Below are 19,181 nucleotides of genomic sequence, written 5' to 3'. Positions count from 1 at the left end.
CGTCTCAATGAGTTCAGGTTGTGTCATACAATAAAAAATATTGGTTTTCAAACCCTGTAGAATTATACAAACTCTACTTTTGCCTTATATACAGTATTTTTATGTATGTTTCAATACATCTCTAAACCTACCTAACCCATCCCTACAAATAAGTGATGGCTCAAGATTTTTGCAGTGTACAGCAGATGATAAGGGATAGGGTGAGAAAAGAAATATTAACGGGGGAACATGTAGAGAAATATAATTGAACCCAATGCAAAGCTGACAATTTTGGAATTACAGAGACTTTTAAATCAGGTGTTACAATAAAAAAATATATGAAATAATCACCAACATTTGTGCGATATCGCTTTTTTCGAGATATTTTTTTTAAAGGTATGGTCATTTAAAGAGAAAATGTGAAAAGGTTCACTGGGATCCTAAACATGAAAAACTTGCACAATATCAGGGACAGCGCTCTGATAAGCTACAGTATAATATACTTTAGTCTATTTCCCTGCTGTATTTTAACAGATATGGAGGGCAACAACATGTATTTGTATAACACTTCTTTATTTTAAAGCAAAAGCAGTTCTTAGTACTTTAAATATACAAAGAAAGACATTAAGGCCTCCAAACACTGACTGTTTCTTTATAAATCTGTGTCAGTAACACGGGAGAGCTTAATGATGTCGGTTGGGCTTCTATTCATCTATCCTGTCAGTACTTTAGGGTGTCTGATGAGAGGTTGTCAGCTACCTGCTTTGCTAGCTTTTGTTGTAGCTATGGAGTCTGTGTTTGCAGTAATTGTCACTGCCTTAAAATGATCAAGCTCAATCTGCCTCATACTGAAGGCACTGACAAATGGTACAAATCTCTGCAGTGAATGATTCATCTTTTCAAACCCAAGTTAAAAGGAAAAAAAGAAGCTGCCAGTATTTTTCGTTCAGTGGTTCACAGCACTCATATATGCACTCCACACAACTCTCTGAAGTGGCGTCTAATCTGATTGGTCAGGGGAGGCATGATAGAGAGAAGAGAGGGCTAATGGCAGAATAGAGAGGCAAAGATAACAAGCTTATCACAGTGTGAGGAAAAAAAAAAACTGGGCAAAACTTGTTTTGAAGACAATGTCAAACAAAACGCTGACCAGTTTGCTGGCTTGTCAGTGTCATTTTCTCACACACATTTCAACAGGTGAGCTTTATCAGTTGTCATTAATTAATTAATACATGGGTAATTTAGATCTCTTTGACTTTAGGATTTTTGGCTTTCTTAAATGTTTCATTCCATTCAGATTTTATTAAGGACACCAGTCACTGGCAGAACAACAACAAATGTAATACAAAATAAAAAAAATAAAAATTAAGGAGATAAAAGAAGTGTAACTGTTTCCATAACGCTATGTGGTTACTTGGAAATGCTGTGTTTAACCTCACCCAGTCATGGTCACCATATAACCTATTACACCTAAATACAATCAACAGCCGATTAGGTGTGTTAAGCAGCTGTGACCTTCAAAATATCCAGTGTAATGTGATAAAATGAGTAATAAACCCGTATGTAAACAAAGAAAATGTCCATACATCTATAAAAGATAGCAATTAAAACACAATGACCATAGAAACATGGGCACCGTCAGCTGGAATCTACTCTAATTAAGTATATATTGTGGGCCAATTACGTCCTCAGTAGTCATTTAATATATATTAGTTTCCGGCAAACTACTAAGTGGCGGTTTACGCCACAACATAATTGCCGGGTAAATCTCCTACATAATTATAAAGAACAAAATACATTACGTTATGTAACACTATGACAGTGACATCATTGCTCACAACAAGAAGGCTCGATAAGCACTCTAATAATAGTAACAACAACAATAGTAATATTCATGTTTATTTTCCTTTGAAAAGGGCAATAGGCCACTGATTTAAGACGGCATGGCCACGCTGTGTCCCAGAACAAATGCATATCAGCGCACACGCAGATATAGATGTATTGTGCCCTTTCATGTCTGTGAATGGCCACATCTGTGTGTGAGAGAGTGTCAGAGACAGAGAGGCCTGTCTGCTGGTCATTGGCCCCATGCCTATCAGTTTGCAGTGATCAGTCTTGCCTGGCTGTCGTCTGCTCGCTGCCAGCTGTCAAAGGGCTTGCTCTGGGCATGCCCACTGATGAGAGGCTGCAGCCATGCTCTAGAATCAATCCAGGACTCTAATAGGTCACGAATGGCTGCACAGTGCTTGCCAATAGCTTTGGACTAGAGAATGAGTAGAGGAGGGAGCGGAAAGAGATAGGGCAAAGAGAAATGAACAGGGAAGGATAGGTACTTCAAACATATATATTTTTTTAATCATTAATCATTATTTTTTTCTTTTTTTCAACAAGGTTTACTGCCCACTGTTACAAAACAAAGGGGTGGTAATTGACATGCCACTAATTTGCCTCTGCCAGCTAAGGCTTGTGACGCCTTTGTAGTGATGGCCAAGTTTTAGTGAAATCAGAACACACTAACATAAATCTCTCTCTCTGTGTTTTTCTCCACAGCTCATTACAGTTACCCACTTTTAGACCCAAGTATAAGTAAATGTGTACACACTTAATGGAATTCCCTAAGTGGACAGGCAGAACAGAAGGAGACGGATTTTCATGGAGGAGTGTACATTTTATTTTTTTGGATGCCAAGCAGTTGGTGCTCAGCAAATGTTTCAGTTTGCAAAGCGACTTCTGGGCCATTGGTGCACACAGGAAATATTTGATACAAATGCTCTCTAATTAATCAAATTCAAGCCGCCTGTCCTACTGTTAAATCATCTACTGTAAGGGAACAGGGAAAGCAGATAGGCAGAAAGAAATTAATTCTATCTTCCCAATGTTGTTTGCCTTTGAGGCAAAGAGGAATAAACAGTGTGTTTTTATTACTTTGAAGTTATCACTCCACAGCTGTAAAATATCTAATTGGAAACTTGAAAAGAATAAAATATATTTGATAAATTTAAGTCAAGTGAAAGACTTAAGAAGAGTTCTGCCTCCCTTTCGCTCTCTCTCTCACTCTAAATACACACAGACACACACACACACACACACACACACACACAGACACACACACACACACACACAAAGTAATAAAAGACATACATTTCCTTTCATCACAAAATATATTATGTTAAACATTTGAACTTATTATAGGTGAATCCTAAACGATGCTCTGAATCCTACAGCAGTAATGGCAAAGACATAATTTCTTGAAGAAGTTGTTAATTTAATAATGTAATGTTTGTCATTTTAAGTACCTTTTGACAAAAAACATATTTAGGTTTAATTCTTAGCAGTTTTATCATTTTATCAGTGATTTAGATCACTTCATTACAGATGGTAATTTTAAAATACTCATTAAAATAGATTAATAAACAAAGGTAAAAACACATAACAGCTAACACATCCAAAAATGTAATTATTACAGAAGAACAGCATTAGCTGCGCTTAAATAAAGACTATAAAGTATTTATAGTTTTCATGTGACACCCACCTGCGGTCCAATGCTCTTCAGCCATCCTTTGCTGTACTATCGGATGCAGTAACCAGCATTTATTGACAGCTGCCTGAAAGGTAGAGAATATGGCACCAACATGTCAACACCTGTCCTAACCCTGCCTTACAGGCCAAATATCACCAATCCCTGTGTGGCGGGGCGTGGTCGGTGGCACAGCTGCAGCGAGGCGGACACACCTGAGCGGCATCAGCAATCACGCCGCACCTGCATTAAAGAGTGCGTACTGGGTCCTGTCAGTGTTATTGTTGTTAGCGTGTGTGGCTGCGGGGTGCAAAGCTGCAGCTGTTTGTGTGTAGCAGCAACCGTGATAATAAAAGTATGCTGGAAAGCACGAGTACATGGTCGGTTTGCCTGCCAGGTTAGTGACCGAAGACTATGGATAGAGTGCTCACTGTGAAACAGACTGAACAGCTGATTTTACCATTGACATCACAGGTGGCGACAAAAATGTAATAAACACATTTGAATAATTTTTATAACAGAATAATTATTCTATACTGTTCTGCTCTTTATTCTGCTCGCTCTTTATTTGCTCAGATTAGTTCTTCACACTCTGGATACTTCATTCAGCTACAGCTCCCCCACTGCTTTGCACAGCCAGCAACCCGTCTGGTTTTCCGGACACGCTACCCACTCTGACCTGCTCTGCTCAGGCTCAAAATCCCATCCTGAGCCTGGCAGTAATTATTCATCTTTTATCTGGTTACACTTCCTTATATATTTATTCATCTATTATTTTGTTACCTGTTGAAGATCAGGCTCTGGCTGCTGGGTTGGGGTCAGCAAACTCTCAGCTTTCTTTCTTGGCTAGCTGTGCATTAACATGTTGTCTGTGCGGATGAATGCAGAGAGCCGAAGTTCTGTTAGCAGCATAATGCAGTTGTTTCTGTCTTGGACACAGCTTCACTTTATGTACTGAATGAAATCGATATTGATATTTTTTGCTTTCTATCTGGAATGCAGACAAATGAAAAATGAAGAATCATTGTAACACAAGAAACAACTGTAATGTTACATTACTGAAAAATATACTCTTATTGTAGTAATCCATTACATTGTAAAACAACAAAAAACTGTCTTTAGGCTGTCTTTTCAGGGGTATTAGTTTTAAGTCTGTCTCTTAAAACTGTCTCCTCTGAGACATGAATTGAACAAATGAATGAATAAAAGTAATTATTTAGACATAATTTGCAAACATAATGAACAATAATCAGTCAGTATGTGCTTCTTGAGTAACACATGTCTTCTTGGATTTGGCATTTGGTTATTTTTAGTGTTCAGATGGAAAATAGGACTGCGTTAAAAGCCCTAGAGACACTACATTTGCTGCTGGTGTGTCGCTACAGGTGCCACTGTGAAAATTAAATAAGAGCCCAGCTAGTGCACAACAATTTATACTTCTTGCCAGAAGTTCAATCCTCAGGTAAGATAAACAGCGAGGTAAACTGCAAAATAAACAGTACACTTAGCTTAAGGCTATACTCATCGTAGCGCCTTTTTCTTGATCAGTACAGTGTGTTTTTAGATGACGCTAAACTGCATTTAGCAGCAAGTTTATTGGCTGAGTAAAGATTCACTTTTGCCTCGCCAGACCTTGGACCTGAGGTCATGGTGGATAAGCAAGACATTGTTTTTATGCATGAATTTGCTAACCTCGGGGTTTTTTGCATATCTTGTGGAAAAAACAAAAAACAAAACACCAGACAGATAGGTAATATGGTCCAGTAGTATGAAGACATGAAGTTGGAACTTGCTCTTTATCAGGACTTACCGGTCGCAGCAGATGGCCGCCCCTCCCTGAGCCTGGTTCTGCCGGAAGTTTCTTCCTGTTAAAAGGGAGTTTTTCCTTCCCACTGTCGCCAAAGTGCTTGCTCATAGGGGGTCATATGATTGTTGGGCTTTTCTCTGTATCTATGAAGCGCCTTGAGGCGACATTTGTTGTGATTTGGCGCTATATAAATAAAATTGAATTGAAAATTGAATTGAATTGAATTGACTGTGGGTGTGGCCTGGCTACAGTGGGGAAAAAAACGCTCTGTCATCCCCTGTGCCAGGCAGCAGGGAATGGTCATTATCTTCAGGAACAAGTGGTGGATTTTAGAGAGGGATACATGGCAGACCCAGAAAAGCTTGATCACATTCTGTATCACTGCTGTCTGTGCAAAGCTCCATCTGAAAAGAATGCTGGAAAATAGGCCTATCGCTGCCAACAACCACACTCCCACTGTTAGTGGACGCAGGCAGCCGTGTGTGTAGTGCCAAGGCACACTGTGCACCGTTGGTGTTGTTCTAACATACTAAAAGGTCCAGGGTTGTGTATTTGTGATGAGAAACAAAGTAGCCCCTGACTGCTAAATTATCTCACCGGAGTTCAATGTTATGCATAGTGCTGAAAGACTACTGGGGTCAGAGAAGGCCTTGTATTCTGCGCATATTTAATAAAATTTATTTTCAGCTATCATTTTGACGTCTAACAGTTCTGAAAACCAGACAAAAATGATTGTGCTGAATTCTACTTCATAACGATTTACGCACTTGATCTGAAATTGTAATTCCAGTACACCCCCTTTCCTTTACAGCGGTGTACCGCCACTGATGCCTAACAGTTCTAACCAAAGTCACCGCTTGACAGAGACTGGTGGGTTTTGTTTAGATTGATGTACTGAAAAAATTGCAATACATGATGTTTTCAGTCGGTGGGTATTTGTGTTGAATAATTCTAATCTCAATGTTGATAGTAATAACCCTGCTTATGATTTTTGCCATTCAAATGGCCCTAGCATTCATTTCCTGCCTCTGTGAGCTGTTGGTAAGCTTATCATTGACAAGCCAATCAGTTTATGAATAAGATGGTAATAGGATCCATTGCTGGATAAACAACAGCACAAAATTTAGTATCCATAAAAAACAAAAAAACAGTCAGAGTAACAAACATGCACATGTTTTTAAAAGTCATGGGTGGTCTGCTAAATCATGTGGGATTAAATGACGAAACAGAAGGGTCCATTAATTTTTCAGATTCAATACACCCAGCTACCCTAGGCTAATGCGTAGCCCTGTTCTGGTTCTTAATAAAGTTGAGGAAAAATTTCTAGCTGGATTTGCTCCACATTGAGTGAATGCATGTAGAGCATCTTCTGGGCAGCAATTGATATGTAGTTTGTCCACTGATGAACAGGGTTTCCCATTCCTTCCAAACATAGTAAGAATCACGTGCCTGCCCTTTCCTAAAAAAGTTTCCAAGGACGTCTCCCAGATGGATCTGTTTAACAAACCATCTGGCACAGAGTTGTTAAACTCTGCTGTTTCAGCTACCTGGGGAAGGTTACCAGTAGCTACTGAGGAAAATGAATGTGCTATCATCATTCTGTTTTGGTTGAGCAATCAAGCCTTAATCTTTCAGAATGTTACAACCAAAAGTTAAATAAGAAAAATACTTGCCTGTTGCCAGTTTAGCCTCTCCATAGACTGCCATAGAATTTATAGATAGAATAGAATAGAATTCAACTTTATTGTCATTGCACATGCACAGGTACAGGGCAACAAAATGCAGTTTGCATCCATCCAGAAGTGCTTTAGCCGTGATATAGATATATTACAATATATATTAGCAATAATATAGATATGTAAGTATATTACAGAAATTGGTCTATTATGGTATGTTATAATGTATATAGGTAAGATATAGGTAGACATGCGACCTGATCATCTGTTTTGCATGCCAAAAGACAAAATCATTTAGTTTCTCATTTCATTGTAAACCTGTGGAAATTTGCTGCTTTCAAAATCCTTAATGTTAATGTGCAATACTTGAACATTTAGTCATAAAATAAAATTTGCTATATGATTACTTACCTTAGAGTAGCACACCAATCCCTGCATCACACAACTGTAATAGTGATTATGTTTGTACATTTTCAAAACTGTATATTTTGAAATCAATGTGCAGTTTTTCTATTAACACTCACTGTGCTGAAGTTAATAAAGAGATCTGAGCTGTTTAAGTTACTCCTGAGCTGTTTCCCCCCGGAGATTGGACACCCCCAGAGCAGTTGGTTTCCAATACCACGGACATTTCCTTGACCAACAGTCTGAGAAGGAATTATTTCCGGATGCTCCAAGCTTGCTACCGGCAGCAGGAGAGCACGATTAGAAATTCCTTCTAAGCCAGCAGAAATAGGTTAAACCACCTGCTGGCCTTAGGAGCTTTTCTTTGGCTGGTGTTGCAATCTTCTTTCTTAAAGTTGCGAGGCCAGAGACATAGTAAATGTTATTGTTTCTTTTCCTCTTGGTCCTTTTGTTCTGAATGTTTCAAAGAGGCCATAAATCACAGCCACAGCCACACAACACACTCTCTTTCATTTCCTCTTATATTCTCGGCCCTTTAATTTCTTCATGTCTTCCTTTCTGTCTCCTTTAGAACCTTGCTTTTACCCTCTCTGTCTCTGCTCTGTCAACTCTGCCTTTCTGTCAGCCTCTGTGCATGTTTCACAGCAGCCAAGGACCATGTCTGTTACCCCCTCCTACTCTCCAATGTTTGTCTGAAGTATTAGGGGGTGTTGCCTCATTGGATAGAATTAATTGATTAATACTTTTATCCAATTAGTGTTCCCTCATGCAATTAATCAGCTGGCTGCGGTTAGGTCCGCTCCATCAGTTGGATGAAAGGCAGACAGATGCTTTGGGTTTGCTGTGTGATGAACAGTGACCTTTCTTGCTTGCGTTCCCTTTCTCTCACTCCCCCTCTCTCTTTTTCTTACTCTCTCTCTCTTTCCTTCCTATTTTCCTTCCTATTTTTCACATGTCTGGTTTCCTGTCTTTCTATCCCGTTTTCACCATTCTCCAGCAAATTGTTGGAATTCTTGCTGAACACAAGAATCACTAATAGAAAAATGTTCGTTGCAGATAATCCTAACAAAACCGAAACACTTATGGGTTTTGTAGTTCAAAAACACAGAGTTAAACAAAGATAAATTAAACAAAAAAGCGGGGCTATAGGATTTGTTCTTTATTTATTTATTTTTTTACAACAGTGTCTTTTCTGTTTTACAGGTTCCCTCTTTTCCTGCCTTCAATCCACGATGGAGCTGTCATAATGGCTGAAAAAACACTGTAGGACCTTTTGAAGAATGAACTTTCCAAACCAATGGATTGTTTTGAAGGGCAAAGCTGTCAGAGACCAAACATTATCACCAACAGTAAAATCCTTTGGCCTTTCGTCAGTTCGAGGTTTCTGCTTCAGAAGGTAAAGCCAGCTGTGACTTTTCTAGGAGCTGAACTACTGAAGAGTTTTCTCTTCAGCAAAGTTTAATCAAGTCATTTTTTGGCAGCTTAGTATCAAACCACCTGAAACACACACCAGCTACTGGAGGTGACATGGCTAGAAGTGGAAATGGAAGCACTGCAAGCAGTAATCGATACGAAGTCAAAAATGGATGGAAGCTATCACTCTCAGTCTTCATAGGCATGCTTTTCAATGTCATTCTATGCTTCGCCCCCCTAATTCCTTCAATGATCAGTGAGCCTGTCTAGCAAAGCCAGTTTTTGTTGCTTTCAAAAACCTTGAATAACATTTTCCAAAGTCAATTTGTCCAGCTACTTTCGGTCACATAAACAACATATTAAGAAAAACAAACAATAAAAAAGACCCTATAAGTTGGAGTAAACACTACGAAGAATCAGAATTACTGACAATGTCACAGTGCAAACAGTTACTCTGCAGGTGGTACCACTCCTATATGCTCTCTGACCTGCCCTGTGTTTGGCAGATAACTTCAGATTGATTTCTGATCCCATGGATTAACTTTCAAGCTCTTTCACAAAGACCTTTAAGCGTGTCCTTTTGGAGTTTCATTTCAGATAAAACTACAACAGAAAACCTTCTCTTGTTTGCATGAATCTTTTAAATTACATGTAGACACAGGAAGGATTGTTTTTCTTTTATTTTTTTAAATCAAAATGGCTCCTTCATGGACATCAGGAGTTTGGACACTACTGGCAGCACTAACTCTTCTTAGCTGCAATATTTTTACCTGGTGTGAAGCCTCAAGGACTAGTGGCACAACAACTTCAGGAGAAAGAGAGCAAGAGCAAGGACCCTCATCGCTTGAACGTGTAAAGAGAGGATGGGTGTGGAACCAGTTCTTTGTCGTGGAGGAGTATACAGGAACAGAGCCTCTATATGTAGGAAAGGTAAGACATTATGACTCATTACATAAATATATGAAAAACCTTGTGAACAGGTGTCAATTCCTTGAACTGTTGGTAGTGAAAAGAAAAAGAAAAGAATGTCTCAGCATGCAATTAAGATATTGGTAAAACATTTCAGGTAAAAAAAAAAATATAATACTCTGGATAATGTTCAGGAAAGCTTTAGTGATGTACTGTGGAGGGAGATTAATAACCCAAGCTATGTTGAGGTTAAAGTCAGAGTTTCATAAAGGTAGCTCTCATTTTACTTGGCTAAATCACCATGGTAACAGATGCTATATGCAACATATTCAAGCGAGCACAAAATTGTCATGGTTTCTTTTTAATTAATAAATTAAAAATTAAATGTAATTTTATTCAATTGAATTTTTAAATTTAAAATTAAATTACATTTAATTTAATTTTAATTTAATTTTCTTTTTTAATTTAAAATAAGCTGTAAGTGTAATATAGATTATCTGCTTAAGGAAGATGTGTTACATATGCAACTAACTGAATCAAAGTTACAGCTGTAAAGTTACAGCAGTAAGAAACTTTGTAAAGGGTGAAAACTACTGTCTCGCTGGAATTGCAGCTAATAGAACTCAGAAAAATAAAAAAACAGAAGTTCTATTTCTAAGAACAAATAAAATGTATTATGTATTGAACTTTTCCCAAACTAAACTGATCTTCTTATCTCATTTATTAGGCTGTGAGAGAATGTCAGACCTGAACACACTGATTAACATTTAAATAATTTAAATATTTAAACTATAGAGATGAACATGCAGCAGCTGATACGTTAGGAAAAAATGAAAGATCTTCTGCAAGAATATTCTCTTATCTTTGGATCACCAGTGCTGCATTTTACTGTTATCCTTTTTATACTCTTTAGTGAACTTTATCACCAATTCTTATGATAATGTTACGAGTGTCTGGAGTTGGTGACACTCATAACGTTTAGTGCTGAAGAAGAGTCAAATGATGCATCAAATCCCCCCTTTTGTGAGTGTGCATAGAAAGTGATGCCGAAAGTCTGACTTAACAAAGAAAGTCGATAACCTCTGACACCTGTTTCTCTAAGTAAGGTTTCAAGATTTTGTCAAGACAAAAAAAATACTTGCCAACTTCCTTTGCAGTATACACTTTTTGAGGGACAAATTCCCAATTTGTTGTGAAAATACTCCAGATGCCTTATGTTATCAGGATGAAAGCATTATTTCTAAGAACCTCTCCCAATCACATAAGACTTTTTAATGAGCAATTCAGATCAGTTCCTTTAAGCAAATGCTGCTGTTGTCCTTGTGAAACAGGGTAAATAAAGTGGCCAAACATAGATATACAGCAAAACAAACAGGCTTTCAAGGGCAGACATGCACTTATATATGAATCTGCTGTTTGAGGAGCTTAACACATAGTTACTCACCTACGTTATTTTACATGATAATTTATGTGACACCAGCATGTCTCCTTTAAAATACTATACTCTGCTAAAGCTGTTAAAAGGTATACATATTTTATAGAATAATACATGTTCAATCTAGAATATACTGTAGACTATTTTGCTGTAATATTTGTGAAACCAAAATAATCAAATATAACCCCTTCAGCTCACACAGCCATCAGAAAGGCAATAGCTGGAATCACTGTCAGATCCTTACTTAGTTACTTTGAGTAGACCATGATCGTTGAGTGTTACCATAAGAATTCAAGAGAAGCATTTTCATTGGGCTCGGAAATCAGCTGACAGTTCCTGCAAGCATCCCTATCCTGCCCAAACCTTTACACACAGTTGTACAATACAGAAAAAAAAGTCCACACAAATGACATTTGTAGATTTAAACTAAATATACTGTTTAGGCATCTATGTGTTTGCATTAACTGTCAACTCCTGATAAAAATCTGCATATTTATTCAGTTTACATAAAAAAGAAAATGATTTTAGTTCAGGATAAAAGTGTGATTTGGTCAAAGTCAAAGCTCAACTACATTAAAAGCATTTTTGAACGGTCTAATTATGCACTTCTTCTAATCAGTAACCACAAATGCTTCCCTCTGCTCTTTGGCATTTGCTTTGTAAGACAAAGATGCAAAGTGGCCAGAATTGTTGCCAAAATGCATCACTTGAAGCCACTGAATTACTAAACAGACAATAGCACTAAAACCTTGCTTCCAATCAACAGTAATTTCATTGTAGTTGCATTTACGTGTCTTCTTTTTAACCTGCATAAAATTACCGAGTTCTTGAGATCAAGACCCTGACACTTTGAATGAGGAGCAAGAAATGAAATCCAAGTGGTTTGCTGCTAAGAACTACCTCTGAACAAACTCTAAACAATAATTTCAGCTTTTCTGTAATGCAAACACTGTGGCTATTCAAAGCAAAAGTGCTGGACAGACGCGTATGGATTTTCCAATATAATGTAGGAAATATTGTCTTTAATGTTGACTTAAGGTAGGCATATACCTCCCACATGACTCATGCTACTGAAGGGAAGGCGCCATTTTTAAAGAACATAAATACTTTGAGCTGTCAGGAGCTTTTTGGCTCCTGTGCAATGTAAGAGTCACTGTGGCTTCCAGACTTCTTTCAGTTCTTGAGCCAGTCTCTCTGAAAACCGTAGTCCACTGGCTTAAAATTGAGTACTTCGATCTCATGCTCCACATAAAAAGCTTTCAGAGATTAGTCTTCAAAGCCAATTTTGCTCAGAAAGTCTCGAACTACAATATTTTTCTTTTCCTCACAGTGTACCAAGTGAATGGAAAAAAAGTCATAGATTACTCCATTACACTTACTTAGTCATAATCAAAACAATTACAAATTATTTAGTTGATACTGAATTACTAATTTGTATCACTTTTTTTTTAAAGCTGACTAAAGTCCTTATTAAACTAAAAAAACAAAAAAGAAAACAAAAGCAAGGAACTATCTTACCCACCTGTCTTCGAGACATCTAAATCTGATGTTTTTGTCTTATTTTCTGTTCTCTAAAAAGTTCCTGCTCCAGGGCTAGCACTGTCTGATCACCTTGGGAAAATGCACAAAGACACTCACTTGTCAAACACTAGCTTGTCTGCTACAGTTTCCCTACAACATGTACAAATTCTCACGTTATGCAAAAAAGTATATTAAAAAGTCTTTTTATATTTAATTGTAATGAGCAACTATACCAAAAATAACTATCAATAAATACTTTGCAAGTACAGTGTAGTTAAAGACACTTTAATATTGTTCTTTAATACTCTTTAATACATTTTTAGCCAATTTGTTAAATCATAAATGAAGCCATAAAAATTCTGTGTTTTTTTTCTCTTTGGTGTTTGTTAACAAAGCCTCTGTACTTAGTGATGACAGCCTCAGCAATGCCCTTCCTTTTGATGTTGAGGACAATGTCTTGACACCAGAAATGTGATCAGTGAATGCCATTTTGTAATGTAATCATAGTTAATGGGTATATGTCAAATGAAATCAGTTTGTTATCATGTCAGTAGCAAGTGTGCATTCATATATTTTCACTTTTTTTTTTCATTTCGTCTCATTCACATCCCATTCATCAGCTGTTGCTCATACGATCCTCAGTGACTTGATGAGAGTGGACACCGCGTATGATTCGATTGCTTTACGTAGGACGTGATATGAAAAGACAGAACATTAAAGCAGACAGAATGAGACACGGTAATGAGTCACATGCATCAATCATGCAATCTCCTTGTTTCTAATCAGTTAGACATGGCAATTGACCAGCTAATATTGCATCTGCATATATTGATCTCTCTTTTCTTACAAATGAATGCAGATGTTCTTTGTACCAGAGCCTGGTCTTGCAGAATAATTATCCTTTGATCAGTATTTTTCTGCAATTGTGAACGTGACGAATTCCTGCTGGCAAAACCAAAGCAATCCAAACAATGCAACAGGCAGCACTGTCTGTCTGCTGGTAGAGCAAGAGACAGAATAAAGCTGAGTGACATATGAGAAAAGGAATGAAGCGAGAGGAAGGCTTCAAAGGGAGACTGGAAAACAAGAGCCTTCATACACTGACTGGTGATTCATTAAAAGGACAGGGTGCCAGGGAAGACAGTGAGCTGATATAAAGGAGCTTAAGGGAAGAGCTTGAGGGAATGATGCAGCAGGAGGGAGAAAAGAGATGATTTTATTAATAAAATTATCAGGTTATTGCATTTCATGTCACAAGGGCAGCAGCCAGTGCTATTTATGGCGTGCGTAAGTGTGGATGTGATTGTCTGTGTGTTAATACACTGTGGTTACTGCCAGTAAAGTCACTTTTCTAGTAAGACGGTCACTTACATGCATTTGATCTGGAAGATTTTATCTGTGTATTTAGATAAATACCAGTTGTGTACTTTAATGATCTAAAACGCATTCATTTTCCTAGCTCTTTTTCAAAGCTCTGTGCGGTGATAAAAGGAAGGGAATTTGGGCAAAGAGAATTGCTGCACAGCACAGGTAATCCTAAATGGCTGTTGTTAAAGGAAGTAGACAGGGAAAATGATACATTCTTCATCTACTCTGGGTTTTTCTTGGTAGTTTTTTTTCCTCTTCTATGTTGACAAATGCTGTCAGAAGTAAATCCATTGTGAGGGTGAATGTGTACGAGGTGGACAATTTTTGCAGCGTGTGCACACATTTTATGCTCACTATAGAAACGTGTACAGTTTCAGTGTTGTCTTTATGTCTTTTCAATTTTCTCTGAACTTTGTGTCTATATCTGAGATGAGTTTTTGCATACTGTCTCAGCAGTGATAAAGTGGTTGTTACAGTCCATGTCACACTCCAAGGTGCTTCTTATCCCGTTTTAATTCTTAACCCCAATGAAACAAATTGACTTTTTAAAAATAGATATTTTTCTCATACATCATTTGTCTTTTTGAAAATTATTAATTTGATTTATGGTGTATCAAATTCTGTGTCTGATTTTGGTTGCAGCAGGTTTGTTGGACATAAAGTAAAATCCATTTAAATGGTAAAAATCAAAAGAGGCTTTTTCTTTTTTTTTGATTTATCTGTTTTCTGATGTTTTGTAATGATCAGAAATCTGTTTGAATAAAACACTGAGTTTTTTAAGTGAGTTTGTTTAAGCTTTACATGTTATCGAAACATTCTTCAACAATAAAAAAAATCATTTTAATTCATGTATTTGTTTATTTTATTTCAGTAGATGATTTTCTTTTACTACCGAACAATCCCCTCACTAGTGTCAGCTTTACCACTGCCTTACCTTGCATTTAGAGAGATTACAACTCAATGGTCTTTGAAATCCATCTATAAGATAAGAAAGTCATTGGAGAGGTAGCTGATTATATTTCTTCTCTTTTGCTGTAACCTTTCTCTTGGACACATGACACATGTCACTTATCTGGTTTATTTCTTTATTTTTAAATAAGTTCCTAAATTGTCTGTGTAGGCTCTCAGTCATCCAGGTCATGGTAATCTAAGGCACTTGGAAAGAAAAATGTCTGGACTTCCTTAAGTTTCTAGAAGATGTTTCACCTCTCATCCATGAAGCTTCTTCAGTTCTAAGAGCAATTGGTGGAGAGTCCCAGGTATTTAAGCCCTATGGGAGTTGCCCCTTAAAAAGACCGTTGACGCACTATTGACCATGTGCCACATCACATGAGCTAAGGTGTGAAAAAGAGTGTGGGTCATTAACAGGAGAGGTTTCGGGTGAAACCTTGCCACACTCTAGCATGTGACTATTGAGATCAAATCACGCAAGATATAAGTTGGCGTTAAGGCGCCTGGGAAGGGATCTCAAAACTAGATTATAGGTGGTAGACAGTTGGTGTTGTTAGCCACCCCTTCTGTTCATAGATAGTCGTTCACAAAGGACATAGATGGCTTCTTTCACATCTCTTTCAAACCATCTGTCTTCTCCATCCAAAACGTGAACATTGATCGAAAGGTCCTAAATTATATTAACACGTCATGACAATGTTTTCTCTTTGATGTCTAGATATTCATTCTGTCTTTCTTTCTAAGCTTCTGCAGGTTTGCCTCTGTAACTGTAATTCAGAACATCACTTTTACATTTTAACTTCTTTCTGCGACTTTTTTCTTCCTTTTTCCTAGTCCACTGTGCTGCTATTTTCTATCCATTCTCATCGCAGGTTCTGTCTTTGGTATGTATCCTTCCTTCCCCATAGCTATCCCCACCTAGACTCTGATACCTTGTCACCTTGTTAACACTTTGAAGCTTTTAAGATCAGAAGCTTTACAAGCTGTAGTGAAATGTGGCATGCCTAGTCCAGATTAAACAGACTTAAATATAAGACAATTTGCTTCGTCTTTGAAATCTTCAATAAACTAAAGCTTCAGTGCAGCTCACATTTTTCTATCTTCACTGTAATGAAAATGCTACTCCATGTCTATTCTATTCTATTCTATTCTATTCTATTTTGCTACTGAACACATTCGTTTAGTGTTAGCTTGTGCTTAAAATATGGTTTGGAGACAGTGACACTGACAAAAAGACAGAAGACCAAGATGAAGTCGGAAGAGTTGAAGATTTTCATTGGGAGTGACCAGGAGAGACAAGATTAGGAACGAATATATCAGAGGAAATGGTAAATTGACTGATTCTTATATAGAGCTGTTCTACTCTCCTCGAGCACTCAAGGCACATTTTAACATGCCGCATTCACCCACTCATACAAACACTTTTTTCTATGCTGAAGTGCTTTCTATCTAACATTCACATACATTTATACTTCGATGGATGCATCAGAGAGATTAGGGTTAGTATCTTCCCCAAGGATATTTGGCATGCAGACTGGTACAGCCAAACCTTTAACCTTCCTATTGTTAGATGATGTGCTCTACCCCCTGAGCTACAGCCAGGAACAGCTATAGGTTGACCATGGAGATGAAATTAGAGAAACAAGGCTGAGATGGTTTGGAGGTACAGGGGAGGGATCTTGAGTACGCAGCTGTCACTCAGAAAGAAAAGAAGAAGACAGCACAGAAGATTTATGGATGTAGTGAAGGAAGACATGCAAAAGGTTGGCTTGACAGATGAAGATGTTAGGGATAGGAGATTGAAGCAGATGATCTGCTGTGACTCTTAAAGGGACCGACCAAAAGAAGAAGAAATAAAAGGGTCACAGCGTGTAGCTTCACATGGTTTTTTTTGGGTTTTTTTACACTTTATTTTTATTGACAGTCCTGTATATTTTTTACAAAACATTCAGACCCCCAACAAGCACAGAGCATCTAGGCTAGCAAACAAAAAAAAGACATATCCCTTTGTGGTACAATCAGATCAAATAGGTGAATTACAGCAATGAAACATGGTACCAGAAATTATAATATTTTTCCATTTAAGTAAAGGTCCCATTTTTTCCAGTATTTCTCAAATTTATCGGCAGCCAGTCTTAGTGAAAAATTCAGTCTCTCCATTGTGTAAATTTCCTTGATAATGCCTATCCAGGACGGTGGATCAACGTTTAGCCATTTGCGAGTTATGGCTTTCTTTGCACCAGCCAATAATATCAATAAAAGATATTTGTCTGAATTCCTCAGTCCTTGTGGCAAATCACATAGATAAAACACAGTGAAATCAGGGGCCAAGTTCAAGCCCATCATGGTATTGATTTCTTTGATCACTACTAGCCAATAGGGGACAATCTTAGCACATTCCCAAAAAATATGAAAATGTCCTGCAGATACACCTCCACAGTTCCTCCAACACTGAGCCTTGTCGGGGTCTTTACTTTGTTTACTCTTAGCATTAGGCGTGACAAAAAAACGCACTGTGTTTTTCCATGCAAATTCCCTCCATAGACCTGAGCTCGAGGTCATTACCACAGCCTTACATACAACCAGTTGTCGTCAAGTATTATTATTTCAGCCTCTTTTTCCCATCTAGCTTTGATATACGTTGTGTCATTATTCCTACATGTTTGTAAACATTTGTATAATCTGGATATCTGTTTCTTTGGTGCATTCCCCTTACAAGAGTCAAGGAAGATTTTAACCAAGCCAGTGTCCTCCTCTTCTAGGAATTTTATGTTTCTGTCGTAATGGTGCCTCAGCTGGAGGTATCTAAAGAAATCCTTTCTTTCCAAGTAAAAACTTCTCTGGAGTTGCTGGTAGTCTTTTAGTACATTTTTATCTGTAATCTTCCAGTAGCCTGTTATACCCTTATGTGACCACTGTATAAATCTCTTATCCATGTTTGCAGGTGCAAAATCCAAATCATAAGCAGGCCATCGTAACGTCCGGGCACTTTTTTCAGTTTTCTCATGTTTGAGTATCCTATGCCATATTTCTATGGGCACTTTCATTAGTGCCGGGAGCAGGTCTGCATCTATATGTCTTTTAATGAGTGGTTGATCTCCAAGCAGTGATTGAAGCGGGGTCTCACAGTAGGATTGATCTATCTCCTTCCATTTAGCCTCACACATTGGATCACACCACCCAATCATCACCCGTAACTGTGCAGCCCTATAATAGTCCTCAAGACATGGTAGAGTGAGTCCACCTTTGTCCATTTGCAGTTGTAACGTCTGAAATTTTAGTCTTGGTTTTTGTTTGGCCCAAATAAAATTAGAGATCATCCTATTCCAATCGTTAAATTGCTTGGAGGGTAGATGTATAGGCAGCACCTGGAACAAGTAGAGAAGCTTTGGCAAAAGATTCATTTTTATTATATCTATCCGATTATGCATATTCATTGGCAATAAATACCAGCACTGTAGGTCTGCCTTAATTTCTGATGTCAGTGGGACATAATTGCATTCGTAGAGGTCAGATAGATCCGTGGGTATATGGATTCCTAGATATTTTATAGAGCTGTTAAACTTGGCTATCTTTTGAATGTCTTGTGATGGGCGGTAATTATATAAGAGAATCTGAGATTTCTGTAAATTTCATTTATATCCGGAATATATGCCAAATGTTTTCAATAATGAAAAAAAGATTAGGCAGACTGATTAGTTAGCGTTATGAGAACATCGTCAGCATACAGACCAACTTTATACATTATATTGTTAATTAGTACACCTCTAATGTCTTTAGATTCCCTGATAGCTTGCGCCAGGGGCTCAATGAATAGCGCAAAGATAGTGGGACTGAGAGGGCATCCCTGACGGCAGCCTCTCTCTAGTTGTAGTGTATCTGTTAAATCGCCATTAATTTTAATCCTGGCAGTGGGTGAGTTATCTAGAGACTGTAAGCATCTGATGATTTGGCTGTTAAAACCGAATCTCTCTAAGGCCAAATAAAGATAATTCCAGCAGACAGAGTCAAACGCCTTTTCAGCATCAAGACTAACAGCTACTGATTCGATATTTTTCATTTTATTTATTAGATGGAGAGACCACCTCACATTATTATAAGTTTGCCTATTTCGAACAAAACTTGTTTGATCTGTATCCGTTAGTTTTGAAGTTATAAATTCCAACCGTTTAGCTAATATTGTTTCAAATATCCTATAGT

General features: G+C 37.7%; 1 protein-coding gene across 3 annotated transcripts in view; it reads left to right on the top strand.

The window, feature by feature from the left end:
* Nucleotides 1–19,181, top strand: part of cdh22 (cadherin 22) — a 184,452-nt gene that overhangs the window by 96,154 nt on the left and 69,117 nt on the right. For 2 of the 3 annotated variants that reach the window (XM_006782772.2, XM_006782771.2), the window contains one exon: nt 8,588–9,727. In XM_006782772.2, coding sequence (XP_006782835.2) covers nt 9,494–9,727 — 234 coding nt within the window. In that variant the 5' untranslated portion in view covers nt 8,588–9,493. The remainder of the gene's footprint in view (nt 1–8,587; nt 9,728–19,181) is intronic. The other variant, XM_087840993.1, reaches the window with a different exon arrangement.

The sequence above is a fragment of the Neolamprologus brichardi genome, chromosome 5 (assembly GCF_056152115.1).
Source record: "Neolamprologus brichardi isolate AB-2024 chromosome 5, ASM5615211v1, whole genome shotgun sequence".
In the NCBI taxonomy this organism is placed as follows: Eukaryota; Metazoa; Chordata; class Actinopteri; order Cichliformes; family Cichlidae; genus Neolamprologus; species Neolamprologus brichardi.
The sequence above is the reverse complement of the archived record's forward strand: the minus strand, read 5'-3'. Positions and strand labels throughout refer to the sequence as shown.